The sequence below is a fragment of the Saimiri boliviensis genome, chromosome 1 (genome assembly GCF_048565385.1).
Source record: "Saimiri boliviensis isolate mSaiBol1 chromosome 1, mSaiBol1.pri, whole genome shotgun sequence".
Taxonomy (NCBI): domain Eukaryota; kingdom Metazoa; phylum Chordata; class Mammalia; order Primates; family Cebidae; genus Saimiri; species Saimiri boliviensis.
In genome coordinates this window covers 159,806,075-159,822,646 of record NC_133449.1, presented here as the reverse complement: position 1 = coordinate 159,822,646, position 16,572 = coordinate 159,806,075, and the positions used below count along the sequence as shown (strand labels likewise).

General features: G+C 52.4%; 2 protein-coding genes across 21 annotated transcripts in view; one reads left to right on the top strand and one right to left on the bottom strand.

Moving 5' to 3' along the window:
* Positions 1–3,358, top strand: part of TCOF1 (treacle ribosome biogenesis factor 1) — a 43,281-nt gene extending 39,923 nt beyond the window's left edge. For all 20 annotated transcript variants that reach the window (XM_074379288.1, XM_074379280.1, XM_074379283.1 and 17 more), the window contains 3 exons: positions 1,449–1,546; positions 2,119–2,167; positions 2,899–3,358. In XM_074379288.1, the coding sequence (XP_074235389.1) occupies positions 1,449–1,546; positions 2,119–2,145 (125 nt within the window). In that variant the 3' untranslated portion in view covers positions 2,146–2,167; positions 2,899–3,358. The remainder of the gene's footprint in view (positions 1–1,448; positions 1,547–2,118; positions 2,168–2,898) is intronic.
* A 1,152-nt stretch (positions 3,359–4,510) lies between these two features.
* On the bottom strand, positions 4,511–15,935 carry CD74 (CD74 molecule). The gene is made up of 8 exons (XM_003934015.4): positions 15,629–15,935; positions 9,991–10,163; positions 9,714–9,793; positions 9,074–9,136; positions 7,859–7,954; positions 7,455–7,542; positions 5,422–5,484; positions 4,511–5,101 (listed from the first exon to the last, which is right to left on the bottom strand). Exons 1-8 carry the CDS (start codon positions 15,703–15,705, stop codon positions 5,091–5,093), a joined length of 651 nt encoding a protein of 216 aa, XP_003934064.1. The 5' UTR covers positions 15,706–15,935; the 3' UTR covers positions 4,511–5,090.
* Between the last annotated feature and the right edge of the window lie 637 nt (positions 15,936–16,572).

Below are 16,572 nucleotides of genomic sequence, written 5' to 3'. Positions count from 1 at the left end.
TCATGGGGGCAGGAGGGACCCTGAGCCAGCATCTAGTCTCATTTCTCCCATGTAGAAAGGAGAGGCTGAAACCAGCCTGGCCAACATGGCAAATCCCCATCTTTACTAAAAATACAAAAAATTAGCTGGGCGTGGTGGCAGACACCTGTAATTCCAGCTACTTCGGGAGGCTAAGGCAGGAGAATCACTTGAACCCAGGAGTCGAAGGCTGCAATGAGCCAAGATCACACCGTTGCCCTCCAGCCTGGGTGACAGAGTGAGACTGTCAAAAAAGGCTGAGAAGTGGTTTGTCCAGAGTCATGCGGAGGGGGCAATTAGTGGCAAAGCCAGAACTTGGTTCCAGAGCACTTGGGCCAGCACTGCCAGGAATGCTCCAGAAGGATGAGGAGTCATGTCCTCTTTCCCCGAGCCCACCTGCTTCTCCAGCCAGCTCCCTGAGTGCAGAGTAGGCCAGACACCAGACTGTCGGAATCTTCACGCCAAACCCCATCTTCTCTCTAGACCTCAGTTTTCCCTCCATAGTAACACTGGCTTTCTACTGAGCTCTGCTAGACTGCATGCAGCAGGTCCTCATTTAGGTAGAAATGAAGCTCAGCAGATAGAAAACTGAGGCTCAGAGAAGTAGACATGCTGTTCAGGGCCACAGAGTTTTACTAGGTGGAACCAGAGTCAAACCTAGGCAGCACTCTGAAGCGCCACCCTGGATGGTAGGAAAGGGGTGTATGAGATGCCAGTGATGCCCAGAGAGCCAGCTCTTTCTAGAGCAAGAGTCGGGCACCCTCAGAGCAGAATGCAGGGCCTGCAGCCCCTTGGCGCTCCGAACTGTGCTAGATTTCCATTCACAGGAGGAATAGATAGTGTCCATTTAAAATAAATTTGTGGGAGTTTTAAAAAGTGAGTTGACCTAAAGAAAAATAGTAGTCATCCAGGTGGTCCATAGATGAGACAGAAATCATGAGCTGGCCCCCAAGGGGCAGGTGAGCTGGCACTGCTGGGTAGTCACCAAGGCCACCAGCCTGTTTTGTTTTTATTTTTTTGAGTCAGGGTCTTGCCCAGTCACCCAGGCTGGAGTGCAGTGTCGTGAACGCAGCTCACTGCATCCTCAGCCTCCCAAGCTCAAACGATCCTCTTGCCTCAGCCCCGCAAATCACTGGGACCACAAGCGTGCACCACCATGCCCAACTAATTTTTGTATTTTTTGTAGAGATAGGTCACTCTGTTGCCCAAGCTGGTCTTGAGCTCCTCAGCTTGAGTGATCCACCTGACTCAGCCTCCCAAAGTGCTGGGATTGCAAGCACGAGCCACCATGCCTGGCCCTGCCAGCTTGTTGGGATGGCTCCCGGTGATGTGGGGAGAGCTGGGAGCCCTGCCCCTGTGCGCCTCCCAACACTGACCCCAGCACTTAGGATTACCATCTGTTGTTCAAGAAATTTGCTTTCTTCCCTCAGGAAAAAAAGACAAGGAAAAAAAGGAAAAGAAGAAGAAAGCAAAAAAGGCCTCAACCAAAGATCCGGAGTCACTATCCCAGAAGAAAAAGAAGAAAAAGGTAGAGTGAGTTCCTGAAGGGTCTCCGGCCAGAAAACGGACCCAAATCCAAGCCCCTTCGCACATACCCAGACCTGGTTCCTTTCCCCTTCCCCTTTCCAGGGCCTGGTGGGGGCCTCATGAGTTGTGACACAGCAGGGAAGAGGCTGGCAGGGCATGTTCCCTGAGCACGTGGAAGCCATAGAAGTGGCCTGCCACTTTTCTGAAGGGTGTTGGGGAAGGAAGGAGAGACTCCCCCCAGCACAGGGAAACCAGGTAGACGATGGAGGTTTCCAGGTGTGAGAGGAAGCATTGCCTGGGATGTGTGTGCCCCGGCTGGCAGGCTGGCCCTGAACAAGGGCTGTCCTTACTGCCTGGGGCCTCAGCACCTCAGATGTAGATGAAGTTCTCCCCTTGACCAGCAAGGCCTCAGCTGTATTTAGGAGAGCTGAACATCTGTTTGCCTCTGCCTTCGGGGGTTCCCTGCAGACCCAGTATTTGTTCTGGGGGAATTCACTAGTCCTCAGGAGGTTGGGGCAGCAGTGGGTAGGGAAAAGCTGCAGGTCTGAGCCTCTCATACTTCCCTCCTCACAGAAGAAGACACCAGAGCAGACTGTATGATGAGCATCAGCACAAGTCACAGGTATGCTTCCCAATCATTCCTGAGCATTCGGGGCTGGAGGACAGCCCTGGCATCTGCTCTAGTCCCAGAGAGCCAGGCAGACCCAGTCGGTGGGCTCCAAGGAGAAAGGAGGCTGGGGAAAGAGGTTCTATTGCCAAGTGTCCATGGGGCCAGTGGGGTGACATCAGGAGCTGGCACTGCAGCATCAGAAGGATCCAGATGGTAACGGCAGTGGCTGACATCAAGTGTACCCTGGGTGCAGGGATTGTACATGGTTTAGGGGGTTGTGCCCTGGGAGATGGAACCTGTTTGTAGGTGAGATCAGATACAGCTTGGTCTTTCCTTCACTTCTGTCCAGTTACTTTTCCTCATGATCCTGTAACTCGGGGGCATTTCCTTTTGGGAAGGAAGATGGTTTGCTCAGGATGAGCTGTCTCCATGGATCTATGCTTCTCTGTGGAGGACAGGCCCTGCCAAGTGCTGGTGACGGTTAGCTGCTCCACTGGCTGTGATGCTCTGCGGTCACCCAGCCTCCTGTAAATGGGGCAATGCAGAGCCCGCCTCCTGGGCTGGTGGTGAGGCTTCTGTGAAGCTAAACACTAAAGGACTCAGCCCAGTTCCCAGAATGTTCCAACTGGTAAAAAATGCTGTGGTTAATGCCTCTCCCCTGCAGTGGAGATGCCAGGCCTCATTTTCCTTGGAGGAGAAAAAGGTCAGAGAATCTGATGTCTGGGTGTGTTTCCTTCCCCCAGGGATTTTCTAGCCGAGCAGTGACCATCCCCCTGCCTCTGACGTCCGCCGACCTCTGCTCACCATGGGTTGGAAGTAAATTGTTACCTTCCCCTCGCTCCACAGAAGAAGACAGCCAGCTGCAGGGGTCCCTGTACTGGCCAAGCCAGTGAGCCTGCGGGGAGGCTGGACCGAGGAGAAAGCTAGCCAGCTCCCATGACCTCGTCCTACTACCCCAACAAGGGACGCTTCGTATAGATGTGTACAGTATATGTATTTTTTTAAGTGACCTCTCCTTCTGCAGACCCCACATGCCCAAAGGCCTCAGGACTTCCCACCGCCTTGCTCCACAGATCCAGCCAGGCCCGACCCGTGCCGGTCGGTCTCTGGCTGATCCTGAGGCTTTGTCTTCCTCTCGTCAATTCTGTTGGTTGTATTTTTACTGTTTTTAAGAACTCAAAAAAATAAAAGACTTGGAGGAAGCGTGCAAGTTCCCAGTACCTCTGGGGCACAGGCTTCTTGGAAGGGACCATCTCGCCAACAGTTGGGATTCCTTCTTTCATGTGTGTTGAGGCTGTGGGTAACCACGGTTAGTGGGACAGGCGGTAAGTTTGAGAAAGAAACGCAGCGAGATGCCAAATTGGCAGGGAAGGCTTCCTGGATGAGGTGACATCTAAACTAAAGGATAGTCATGCTTGATTTCCTGTTGCCAGAGTAAGCCGTGTAGATACCCAAAGACAAGAAATGGAAGGGGGCCTGAGAAGCCTTGAGCTAGGCCTTGAGCTAGAGGCAGGCTCTCTTTAGGTGCATGGTGGAGAAGAGCTATGGCAGGCCCAGCAGGTCTAGGAAAGTCAGGAGTGGTGAGTTGTCCCTCACATCGAGCTCACCATGGTTCTGTGGTGGTGGGGGCAAGAAGCAGATGAACATGAAAGACATGGAATGACGTCTTGGGTGTGGAATGGAGGAGGGGAGGGGTAGCAAAGGAGGTCTCCTGTTCCATCCTGGAAATGCAGAAGCCCACTTCCCTAGGCCCAGAATCATATAAAACACCAGGGGCGCCAGAGATGTCTCCAAAGCTTTAGCCTCGTGCTGGAAACAGCCAGAGGTGGTGCAGAAAAGGAATGCAGAGCTGGAGGTGTTGGACACCCTGCAGTTCCTGATTTCTGGCTCCTCTTAAAAAGACAACATCTGGCAGCCAGGGGGCTGTGCTCCCTCCTGGCAGCAACCAGATAGAGCTGAGTAGCAGGTGGCCCCTTAGGTAGGGCACGGGTGCCCAGTCCTCCACAGTCCCCCACTTCCTGTCCATCCCTGACACTGAGGCCCCGTGTTGGTTGCCATCTGTCTTCACATTCGCACTGTTCTTAGTATAGAAATGAAATTGGGGACGTAGGAAAATGAAAGCTGTACCAAGAGGAGCTTGTGCTTAAAAAACCAGGCAAGAGCTTATTTCTTCTTGGAAGTATAGAGTGCTCGTGTGTGTTCAACATGTCATCAAGGATATCTGTGTCCAAGACTGCAGGCGTATGTCGGTTCTTTGGACCACATTGTCCCACCCAAATGACGGGTCTAGGGTCTTTAGTTACCTCCTTAGGATAAATGAACTGGATCCCAACAGATGAGCCAGGAGCCAGAGTGTTCTACTTACTACTTTTTATTCTAACATGAGCTATGGCCCTGAGAGCTGATGACAAGCTTGACTGAGCAGAGGGAACCAGGGGTCAGCAGAAAGGATTATGGGTAGGGAATCTTGGCTCTTTCTTGGGGAGTGATGGGGGGAAGGGGAAGAGAGTGGCTCGGCCTACAGGTAGATAGGCTAGGAAAGCTGAGGCGAAAGGCCGGAGGGGAGAGAACAGCAAGCCTGTCCAGCCTGGGGTCTGGGGGTAGAGTTATCCGTTCTTGCTGTGCCTTCCCACCTCATCCATGGGCCTAGATCTCGGAGTCCCGTGTCGGAGGCTGCTGTGGTATCTGTCTAGCTTCTGGCTACCTCCTGGGACCTCACGCCCCTGTTGACAGATGGAGATTGGGCAGCAGAGCCCTGCTGCATCATTATCTGATGTTCTTGGTTTGTCATGTCCAGGGGTGACAGAGAGCCAGGCACCAGGTCTCGTGGGACAAGTACAGGGTGGGAGATGGGGGAGGGGCTGGGGGCCAAAGGGAGCAAGAAAGCTGTGGCTGTGCAGGGCCGGTGGGATGCTGGAGACCACCTCTGCCGTTCTCACACGGCGACTGGAGAGAGAAGCAGCAAGTTGAGGTTAGCGTCATCCATTTGTTGTCTCTGCCCCTTCCTAAAATCCTGGACCTGCAGAGCAGGTGAGGACTGTCCACCCTCCCCTGTCCCCTGCTAGGGTCCAAGTAATAACCATCATGGATTTGTGTAAGTCCCCACAGCCCCTCAACCCTCATCTGACATTCCTCATCTGTGAAATGGTCATCCCAGGGATGTTGGAGAGTAGCCCAGGGTCACACTCCTTCACCCGCCCACAAAGGAGCTGGCCCCGCTGGGGATGAGCTGCTGGTGACCAGATGCCCCTCTGCAAGGCCCTTACCTGGGCCCAGATCCTGCTTGGTCACTCCCAGCCCAGAAGATGGGTCCTCCAGTTCCAGTAACTCTGCAAAGGAGCAGCAAGTCCATTTGTTAACTTGTGCAGCCTATCCAACCCTAGATGCCCGAGGGCAGTGCTTCCCACCAAAGCAGCTGCCAACGGAAGGACAGCTGCCAACAGCAACGAAGAGGTGTGATGGGGGCTTGAGTGAGAGGGGTGATGAAATGACATGGTGGGTCCATAGGACTCCTGGATGCTAGAGGATGGCGCGTGGATGAATGAAAATCAGATGAAAGGACTGATGGATAAGTGAACAAATGAAAGAGATGAGTGGATGTAAGAGGAGAGATGATAACTGGACAAATAGGAATGCACAGGTGGGTGGGTGGATAAAGGGCTGGACACATGACTATGTGGCTGCCCCAGGAGCTGCCATCCCGGGTGTCCTGGCCCCATGTGCTTCAGACGGGACCTCTTGCCCCTCAACCTTCCTAGTGCTTCCTGGTCCTCTGACACGGGCACAGCGGCCACCGCTTACCACTGCAGTTATGGTGACTGCAGTAGGTCAAGCTTCTGGTGTTGGGGACCGCTGTGCCGTTGGCAGAGGACCAGGAAGCCACATAGCCGAAGGCTTGAGCGGGCAGAAGGTCCGTCTCGACGCACATGGGGACGGACAACCCGGGGTGGACATCAGGGATGCGGCTGACCTCTTCCTGGCACTTGGTCAGTGCTGAAGCGACAGGTACGATGAGGACACAGTGAGTGAGCGAGCTCTGAACCAGGGTGTGAGCAGAGCCAGAGACCCACACACCACTGCTGTGGGCCGAATGCCGTCTTTCCAAGTGGCTTTACTCACTCCAGCCATTACGCGGATGAGAAAACAGGCCCGAGGCCTAGACCAACAAGGTCCGAGATCAAAAAGGAAGTGAATGGCTGTGTCCAGTTCGCCGCAGAAGTTGATGACTTCTGACACTCAATGCCCATTGCAGTTTGGGGCCAGGCACAGTGGCTCATGCCTGTAACCCCAGCACTTTATGAGGCCGAGGTGGGCAGATCGCTTGAGGTCAGGAATTCAAGACCAGCCTGGCCAACATGGTGAAACCCAGTCTCTACTAAAAATACAAAAACTAGTTGGGCATGATGGTGCCCGCCTGTAATCCCAGCTACTCAGGAGACTGAGGCAGGAGAACTGATTGAACCTGGGAGCTGGACATTGCAGTGAACCGAGATGGCACCACTGCAGTCCAGCCTGGGTGACAGACTCCGTCTCAAAAAAGAAAAAAAATTAGTTTGGAATTGCACTTTCGATTCTGATTTCTAGAGAAAAGCCATGGGCATCTTGGTAAGTCTAAGCTTGCTGTTACAGGGAGTTCCCAAGCAGAAATGAGGGTTACCATTTGTTGGAGATGTCTTAGAGGGGTTTAATAAAGCATCAGTTAGGAGTTGGTGGAGGTAGCATGTAAGATGCCTTCTATGAATCTGATGCAGAAACAGGCCCCGGGCAGGGTGGCCTTTGATCTACTTCAGGACCCTGAATCCCAGAGGAAAGGAGACTTGGCCCAAAGTTACAAAGCCAGTTAGAGACAGCACCGGGATAAAAAACGGCGCTCTTTGGCTTTGGGGCTAAAACCATCCTAGTCTGCGTCGTCCATGAGGTGGGAAACTTGCAAGGCTCTCTTGGCAGCAGCTGTGACCTTGCTACCCTCACTGGAGCTGCAGGCAGTGCTGGGGCAAGGTCATTACAAGGATTCCTTCCTGGGGTGTTTCGGGCTGGTTTTGCTCCAGGCCCCCTGTGTGGTGCCATCCTCCATGAGAGAGGTCACCCGTACCCTCTGGTGACAGGCCTCTGTGGGCCCTTAGGAACCCTTGGACAAGATGGGGATGGCGCAGGGGCAGAGGACAGCCAAACCAAGAAGGAACAGACAGGAGAGACAGAAGTGAGGGCTGAGAGGATGGGAGGTTCTGGTGCTGGGGGAGTGAGAGCCCCAGGGGAGCACCCAGAAGCCCTGGCACCCTAAAGCTCCCACTCCCTGTACCTTTTGGTGGAGCCTCAGTGGGCTTTTGCTCCAGGGAGGGCTTGCTCATTTCAAACAAGAGCCAATGGTGCAGCCAGCTCTCAAAGACCTAATAGGGATAGAGGTGAAGGTCAGGTTCAACGGCCACCATCAAGCCCCTACACTGCCTGGCTTTTCCCCTGGGGACAGAAACACGCAGGGCCAAACAGGGCCCCAACACCTGGGTCCAGCTGCAGCGTGGTTCCCCCTTAAAGACCCATGGGGCTGAACCCACGCACTCTGCAGTGTCCAGACTTTGGAAGTGCTAGTAAACACCTTCAGCTTCCTGAGAATGGCTTCCCCAGCCCACCCTCACCCCACCTCTCCCAGCCCTGCCCTAGACATCAGGTGAAAGAGACAGTTCCCAGTCAGGGGAACCTGCTGACCTTCCAGTCCATGGTCTGCATGGTGTTCTTAAGGTGTTTCAGGTTCTCCGAGAGGCTCCCCTTCAGCGGCGGGTATACCTTCAGGGGGTCAGCATTCTACAGGGTAGCAGGGCAGGAAGGATGGTTCAAAAAGAGCTCCCTGGCAGGTAGTGTGACATGTGTAGCCCACATTCCCTTGGTCTTCCATTCTGAGGAATGGACTAGACCTGCACCAAGCCTAAACCCTGGACCTCAGCCATGATGGGATGGGAGGGGTAAGAGTAGTCCAGCTGTAGAGCTGCAAGACTCCAGGGCTGGGAACCGAGTTTCAGATTCCAGGCCAGCTCTACCAACGAGCCCCAGTCTCCTCCTCCCTGCGGATGGCTGCTCAGCTTTCAGGTCTCACCTGCTCCAGAAGGTGAGGACCCAAACTTGACTGCCCCCAGCTAAGTTGAGGGTCCTCTGCCTCTTTCCTCACAAAGCTCCCTGCTCTTCTGTCATCATCTGGCCAATTGTCTGTCTCCTACACTAGCCTGAGATCCCCATGGCTTCAGGAGCTGGGTCCAGTTACTCCCCATTGTGGACCCAGAGCTTTGCACAGTGCCTGGCACAGAATAGACATGCAGTATAAACTTGAGGGCCCAGGAGGAAAAAAAAAAGGTCTTGAGCAAGTCACTTCCAAGCTTTGAGCCTCAGTTTCTTTTTCTTTTCTTTTCTTTTTTTATTTTTATTTATTTATTTATTTATTTATTTATTTATTTTGGACAGAGTATCTCTCTGTCACCCAGGCTGGAGTGCAGTGGTGCGATGATCTCAGCTCACTGCAACCTCCACTCCTGGGTTCAAGCGATTCTCCTGCCTCAGCCTTCCGAGTAGCTGGGATTACAGGTGCCTGCAATCACGCCCGGCTAATTCTTGTATTTTTAGTAGAGACAGGGTTTCAACATGTTGGCCAGCCTGTTCTCGAACTCCTGACTTAAGGTGATCCACCCACCTTGGCCTTCCAAAGTGTTGGGATTACAGGCATGAGCCACCTCACCCAGCCCAGCCTGTTTCTCTACCTCAAAATGCAGAGGCCAGACTACATAGAACATTTATGGGTCATCCTTGTATTCGGTAATCCAGAGAGCACATATTGAAAGTCTGCCATGAGCCAGGTATACAGGCCGTGGAGCTCAGCCTGGCCAGGGTCCTGGGTGGGCAGGCAGGGCCACCCAGCTGGCTCCCTGCACTCACCAGGAGCAGGTGCATCACATGGTCCTCTGTCATGTTGCCATACTTGGTGGCATTCTGCATGGGCTGTGGGAGGAAGGAACAGAAGATTACCAGCACTGGTCCCTAGAGCAGGGGAGTGGGGTGGAGCAGGAGCCAGTTGCTGGGATCTGGGTAAGAGTCTGAAATCCCAGGCACTTGGTCAGTGAGTCCATCTCTGCCACCTTCAAACATGAGGACTCGAGCAGATCACTTTAGCTTCCTGCCTCAATGTCCTCATTGGTCGAACTGGCATAAGCTTTCCGCCCAGGATTTTGTCCACAGCACAGTTTTGTGAATAAAAGCATTGTCGATACATGATAGCAAGGGCTTTGAGAATGGGAGGGGACAGTGAGATGCTATGGAAAATTAGTAGCACTTTGCAAACTACAGAGGGCTGAGCCTTCTTCCCAGGGATGGCACCAGGAGACTCTTCTTCACCTTCCCCCCCACCACACCTGGGAAGCCCTATTCTTCCTGAGGCAGGCACTGTGCCTCCCTGAGCAGTCAGGACCCCTCCCCAGCTGGGCTCTCCTCCCTGCCTCTCCCCACCCCTCCCCTTGGCGCTGTCTTCCATCCAGGCAGGGTAACCTTGCCCCTCTCACCACATTGGGGCTGTCCTTACCTTCTGGGGCAGGCCTGCCATGGGCAGCGCCTGCATCAGCAGCGGGGTGGCCATGCGCATCTGGCTCAAAGGCTTGGCAGCTGTGGGGACAGGGAACAAGGATAAGTGTGGCCCCGTGCCCAGGGAGGAGGGTATCAGATCCCAGGTCCAGATGAGCAGTGGTGGGAGTCCCAAACCATGGGGAGAGGACAGTGGCCCCAGCTGGGTGCAGGGATGGCAGCGTCTGAGGTAAGGGACAGTGGGAGGCGGGGGTGTCGGGACGGAGTGGTGCACGCACGCTTTGGAAGCTTCATGCGCATGTTCTCCAGCTGCAGGTTCTGGGAGGTGACCGTCAGTTTGTCCAGCCGGCCCTGCTGCTGGTACAGGAAGTAGGCGGTGGTGGCCTGGCCAGCCAGGAGCAGAGCCACCAGGACGGAGAAGACTGTGTACACGGCTCCACGGCTGCACTTGCTGTGGGAGGTGGGGAGGATAGGTCAGAGGAGAATCCACAGTGGTGGCTGCCCCAAGGGCTGGCTGGCAATGGGGAAATGTATCCCCCATCTCCATCAGCCCCCTAAGCCACCCCTAACAAACAATGCACTTGAAGCACAAACAAGCTGGCTGTGGAAATGCAGCTTGAAGACCTCGCCCCACCCCTCCTTCCAACCACTGATGCACCTGAAGTCCTCCCAGGCCGAGACCATGCAGCTGCCCCGGGCCTGAGTTGAACACAGAAGAGCAAAGAGCCAGCACACTCCTTGTCCTCTCTGGACTTTCATGTCCTCTCTCTGCTGTGAGAACCTCCTGAGGATCAGGGCTGCCCTCAAGGGGAACAGGTTTGGTTTCTGTTTTGGTTTTCTACTGGCAGGATCAACCAGGTATGTTATTTTTTTTTTAAATTGACAAAAAAAAAAAAAAAATTGTATGTACTTACCAAGTAAGAGAAAGGTGGTTTTCACCCCTCTGCCCAACCTCCCACCCCCACAGTGAGATTGGATTTCAGGAGAAAAGGAAAGGAAATGGGACCGGGACAGCAGAAAATGTGTCCCACCTGAAAAGGGGAAGTGGGGACTGGCCATTTTAGGAGTGGGTTGGCGGAGACTTGGCGACGTCAGGCTGAAGCGGGGCCAGGCACCACCCACTCTAGGACCATCCTTTGCCCAGGCTTTCCATGTGTCTTCGAGCATGTCCCTGCCAATCTGTGTGCCTCTGTTCCCTCACTTGTCACATAGGTGCCCTTCACCTCTGCAATTCTAGGATTTAGTAGGCTGCTTCTTTTAAGAAGCTCTCACTGCCATCGCCAAAGTATTTCAAATGGTACTATCCACCCTGCAGGGCATGGGCAGGGGTCTAGGTACCTGAGCCTGTGTGGCCTGGATGAATTTCTCATGCTCCCTGGACTCACCATCCAGACCCTCAGACCTCAGTGAGCCCTTGTATCTGTGGGCCTTGGATGTGATTATGGGGGTGCATGCTATGTTACAGTACAGGGGAGGTAAGGATCCTGCCCCTGTATCTTGGGAGTTTCTGATCTGTTCTTTGACTCATCCCAGGGGTGGGACTACTAGGACCCTGTTATGGTTTGAGGGTGTCCCCTCCAAAATCCAGGTGTTGCCAATGTGAAGGTGTTGAGGTGATCGGGCCATGGGGGCTTCTCTCTCATGAATGGGATTACGTGCCCTGTAAGAGGGCTTGACGAATGGCCGGGCGTGGTGGCTCACGCCTGTAATCCCAGCAATTTGGGAGGCCGAGGCAGGCAGAGCACGAGGCCAGGAGATTGAGACCATCCTGGCCAACATGGTGAAACCTCGTCTATACTAAAAATACAAAAATTAGCTGGGTGTGGTGATGCATGCCTGTCATCCCAGCTACTTGGAAGGCAGAAGCTGGAGCATCGCTTGAACTAGGAAGTAGGAGGTTGCAGTGAACTGAGATTGCACCACAGCACTCCAGCCTGGCGACAGAGTGAGACTCTGTCTCAAAAATAAAAATAAGAGGACTTGACGGAAGGAATTGGTTCTCTCTTGCCCTTCTGCCTTTCACCATGTGAGGACACATCAAGGAAGCCCCTCACCAGGCCGGGTACAGTGGCTCCCACCTGTAATTCCAGCACTTTGGGAGGTTGAGGTGGGTGGATTACTTGAGGCCAGGAGTTGAAGACCATGTTGGCCTCAGGTAATCTACCTGCCTCAGCAAAACCCTGTTGCTACAAAACATACAAAAAAAAATTAGCCAGGCATGGTGGCACGCACCTATAGTCCTAGCTACTTGGGAGGCTGAGGTCGGAGAATCACTTGAACCTGGGAGGCAAAGGTTGCCATGAGCCAAGATCGCTCCACTGCACTCCAGCCTGGGTGACAGAAGAAGAATGTGTAAAAAAAAAAAAAAAAAAAAAAAAAAAAAAGGAAAGCTAGGCCGAGTGTGGTGGTTCACACCTGTAATCCCAGCACTTTGGGAGGCCAAGGCAGGAGGATTACCTGAGGTCAGGAGTTCGAGACCAGCCTGGCCAACATGGTGACACCCCATCTCTACTAAAAATATAAAAATTAGCCAGGTGTGGTCTTGGGCACCTGTAATCCCAGCTACTCAGGAGTCTAAGGCAGGAGAATCGCTTGAACCTGGGAGGTGGAGGTTGCAGTGAGCCGAGATCACACCACTGCACTCCAGCCTGGGGGATAGAGTGAGACTCTGTCTCTAAAAAACAGCACACACACACACACACACACACGCACACGCACACACACACACACACAAAGCCCCTCCAGAACTGTGAGAAATAAATTTGTTTTTGATAAATTACACAGTCTGTAGTATTCTGTCAAAGTGGTACAAAATGGACTAAGACCCATTGGGGACTGCCAGGATGAGGCTACACCCTGCCTACTCCAGCAACCAGCAAGGGTGGTTTAGGAACCTCCAGGGGACCTTTCTGCCTGGTAACCCATGACATCACAGACTGGCTCATTCTCATTGGCTTGCTGCTTGCCAGGCTGTGCTTTCTGGGCTAAGGTCCAGCCCAAGGGAGAGCTATTCTGGAAGGAAACAGCAAAATCCCAACATGGGGAAAGTGGAGAGACCAGATAGGAAGGGAAAACAAATTCTACTTCTTGGCCTTCCCAAGAAACAGGGGTACCCTGGCCTGAGTTCAGGCTCTCCAGCCTTATCCTCCACCTGTTCAGTGTTTCTGCAACCCACATACAATTCTAGTCCCAGCTGTACCTCCCACATGTGACATGAGGAAGTATCTTCCCCTCTCTGCACCACAGTTCCTCAGGAGGCCTAAGAATCTAGAGATTCACCCAGAAGACAAGATCACATAACCTGTACTGGAATCCTGGCTCTGGAGTCCTTTCGTTCTGGGACCATCTAAGTTGCTTAACCCTCTGTGTGAGTAAAGTTGGGTAAGAACATCTGCTCCAAAGGCTGTTACGTTAAATCAGATGATGAGGGTAAAGCTCTTGGCTCCACACCTAACACATTGTTAGCACTCTATAAATAAATTACACTCAGTGAGATTCTCAGGGGAGTTCGTAGTTAAGTTTAGCATCTGCTTTTCTTCCTCTTTATGCACCTTGAATGCCTGTCCCCTGGTTCTGGTAGAGTGCCAACTCTCGTCACCCCCCCCCCTTTATTTCCTCATTTACACTACCTTCTTCTGGAATTTAAAAAAACGACCAAAAAAAAAAAAAAAAAGTCAGGAGCCAACCAGAGCTACCAAGAATCATGACACAGGTGTTGCCAGGCAGAAGTGTTCACAAAAGCCTCCAAAGCAGGCTCCAGTCTGGAATGGCCTAAGCACATATGGCCAGCTTTAGAAGCAGTAACTGAATAAAGAGAAAACTAGACAAGGATTAGACAAGGGGGCATGCTCTCTGAACACTGAGCCCACCTGGGTCTGTAAGTCACTGGGTGTTCTGAGCTCAGAGGGGTCCCACCTCCCCTTCCCACAAAATGCACCTCTAAAAGGGAGCTAGATGGAGGCGTGAGCTCACACCTTGATATCAGACTAGTCCTGGTTCAAATTCTGCCTCCAGCCACTCACTAGCTATGATTACTTGGATAAGTCACTTACCAATGTGAGCCTCAATTTCCTCTTCTGTAAAAAGGGACCACAAAAGTACCTAACTGATAGGGTGACTGTGAGAATTAAAACTGAGGTTAGCCTTTAGGTATGTGTCCTACAAATAATCACAGTACTAACTAACAGTGGCTGAGGCCTGGTGACAGGTACACAGCAGATGGGAACTATTGTGGCCATTATTATTATTACTGAGACTCACGGAGAGGCAGTGATTTATCCAAGGTTACCCATGGCCTAGACCAGAATCCGGTCCTCACAAAGGAGTCTGCCCTCCTCGCCGTGGGATTCCCTGGGGTTTTCACAGGCCACAGCTCTAATGGTCTGCATCGAGGTATCTTGTTCCCCAGAACGTAGCTTGTCATAGCATCTCTACAGGGCTCTCTCAAACCCCTTTCTGCCTGGCAACAGCTGACGTCACACCTAGCTGTAAGTCCCTGTAGATTCCAAATGGCTTTTTGGAGACTGGGGGTAGCAGGGGCATTGGTGTAATACCCTTCTAGCCCTTTTTTAGGGAAACACATGGGTGAGGCTATTTAGGGGCTGGGAGGTGGGATCTGGAGTCCTCTGGATGGCTGTGCTGGCCTCTGGCTGCAAGGGAGGGGGCACAGGCAGGGACATGACCCCCATCGACCTGAACCCCCTCCAGAAATTTAACCAGATCCTGTCCCTCCTTTCTTGCCTGCCCCCCAGCATCTCACAATCCCTCCTGTGATGGCAGACGTTTCCATGTACTTTACAGACACCTGCAAGTATCATTCCCCTGATCCGTGGTAATCAGGAGGGAACTCTGCGAAGAACTGCTTCTACCATCCTCTTTTAGAAACCCTGTTTCTCAGCTGGGCGCGGTGGCTCACTCCTGTAATCTCAGCACTTTGGGAGGCTGAGGCAGACAGAGGCAGGCGGATCACAAGGTCAGGAGTTCAAGACCAGCCTGACTAACATGGTGAAACCTCATCTCTACTAAAAATACAAAAATTAAACGGGCGTGGTGGTGTGTGCCTGTAATTCCAGCTACTCAGGAGGCTGAGGCAGAAGAATCACTTGAACTCAGGAGGCGGAGGTTGCAGTGAGCTGAGATTGCACCACTGCACTCCAGCCTGGGTGACAGAGTGAGACTCTGTCTCAAAAAAAAAAGCAAGAAAGAAACCCTGTTTATCCACTGGGATCTTGAACATTTTCAAAGTCTGTTCCAAGGTGTTTATTTTTATTTATTTTATTTTTTGAGACACAGTATTACTCTGTTGTCCAAGCTGGAGTACAGTGGCGCCATCTTGTCTTACTGCCAAGATGATTCAAATAATCCTCATGCCTCAACCTCCCAAGTAGCTGGGACTACATATGTATACCACCACACCTGGCTAATTTTTGTATTTTTAGTAGATATGGGATTTCAACATGTTGGCCAGTCTGTCCTCGAACTCCTGGCCACAGGTGATCTGCCCACCTCAACCTCCCAAAGTGCTGGGATTACAAGTGAGAGCCACCACGCCCAGCCTGGTCCAAGGTCTTCAACCTAGCATTCACTGCCCAGCCTCAAGGGGGGTCTGCAGAGCCCCTGAACAGCATGTGAAACTCTAGGGAGAGAATCCAGGCTCTCTTCTGCTTATCAGAAGGAGGGGGTCTGATGCAAGGAAAGTTACAAACTCCTGCTCTAAAGGAACTCCCTCATGTGCCAAGAGAGGGAGCGGGAACCCAGAGCAGGCCAAAGACTTGCTCAAAATCACCCAAAAAGTTACTGTTAGAGCCAGAGCCTGAATCCCTCTTTCCCGTGACTCCTGGCCAGTGCTTCTTCCAGCACATGTGGACAGCTCTGCAGTCCCGGATTTGTGTGCCCTTTCTTGGTGCTCACACATACCTCTCAGGGGCTCCAGGGCGCTGGCCCAGCATGGGCAGTTGCTCATTGTTGGAGATAAGGTCGCGCTGGTCGTCCATGACTCTAGCTTCTGATCTTCCCAACAGTTCCTGCTGCTGCTGCTGCTGCTGCTGCTGCTGCTGAGTATCTGGAACCCTGAACCCCTTTAAGCTCGCCTCTTAAAGTTGGCGCTGGGGAGAAATCTGATTCGTCCACAGGAGGCCACTCCCCACTTGGTAGATGTGGAAGTGAAAGCTACAAAGTTGGAAATACCCCACTTTGGTGAAGCTGCCTTTTGCGGGGCAGGATGTGGAGCAGGGGTGCTCCCCAGGCAGGTAGAAAGGCCAGCGTGATCCCATTGGCTGCCCAAAGCCCTCATCACTTGTTTCTGGGCAGACCTTTGGATTCATAAGGCTCTTCGGATGCTTCAAGAAACGGGCAAATATCCACTCCCTAGACAGGAAAGCACTCTGAAGCAGAAGACGCCTTTGTTGTCTCCCCTTCTCATTCACAGATGAGTGGACGCGGAAAGGGGCTGTGCCCCCTCCGTGAGCTTAGACAAGCCCTCTTCTCTAGCCTCAGTTATGTCGTCTCAAAAATGAGGACGAAGTTTGGACTACCTGCAGGGGAAAAAGCATTTCTTTTCTTTCCCTGTTTAGGTTCTTGGTTGAGACACTCTCCTAAAAACAAAAGTTAACAAAAGAAAAACCAGCCAAAGTTACAAATAATAATAAGAATAATAATAATAAAATAAAGAAAAGAAAAGAAAAGAAAAACCAGCCAGAGTTTATTAACACGTGCTGTACCCATCATGCAGGAGAGGCCTCAGTTGAAATGTATTTCTCTCTCAAGGCAGTGGCTTAGGGGCCTTGCTTAAGTAGTATTTTAACAAAGAGCCATAAGTCCCATAGAGTGATAGGACAGAGAAGAGGATAGCTTCAGGGTCC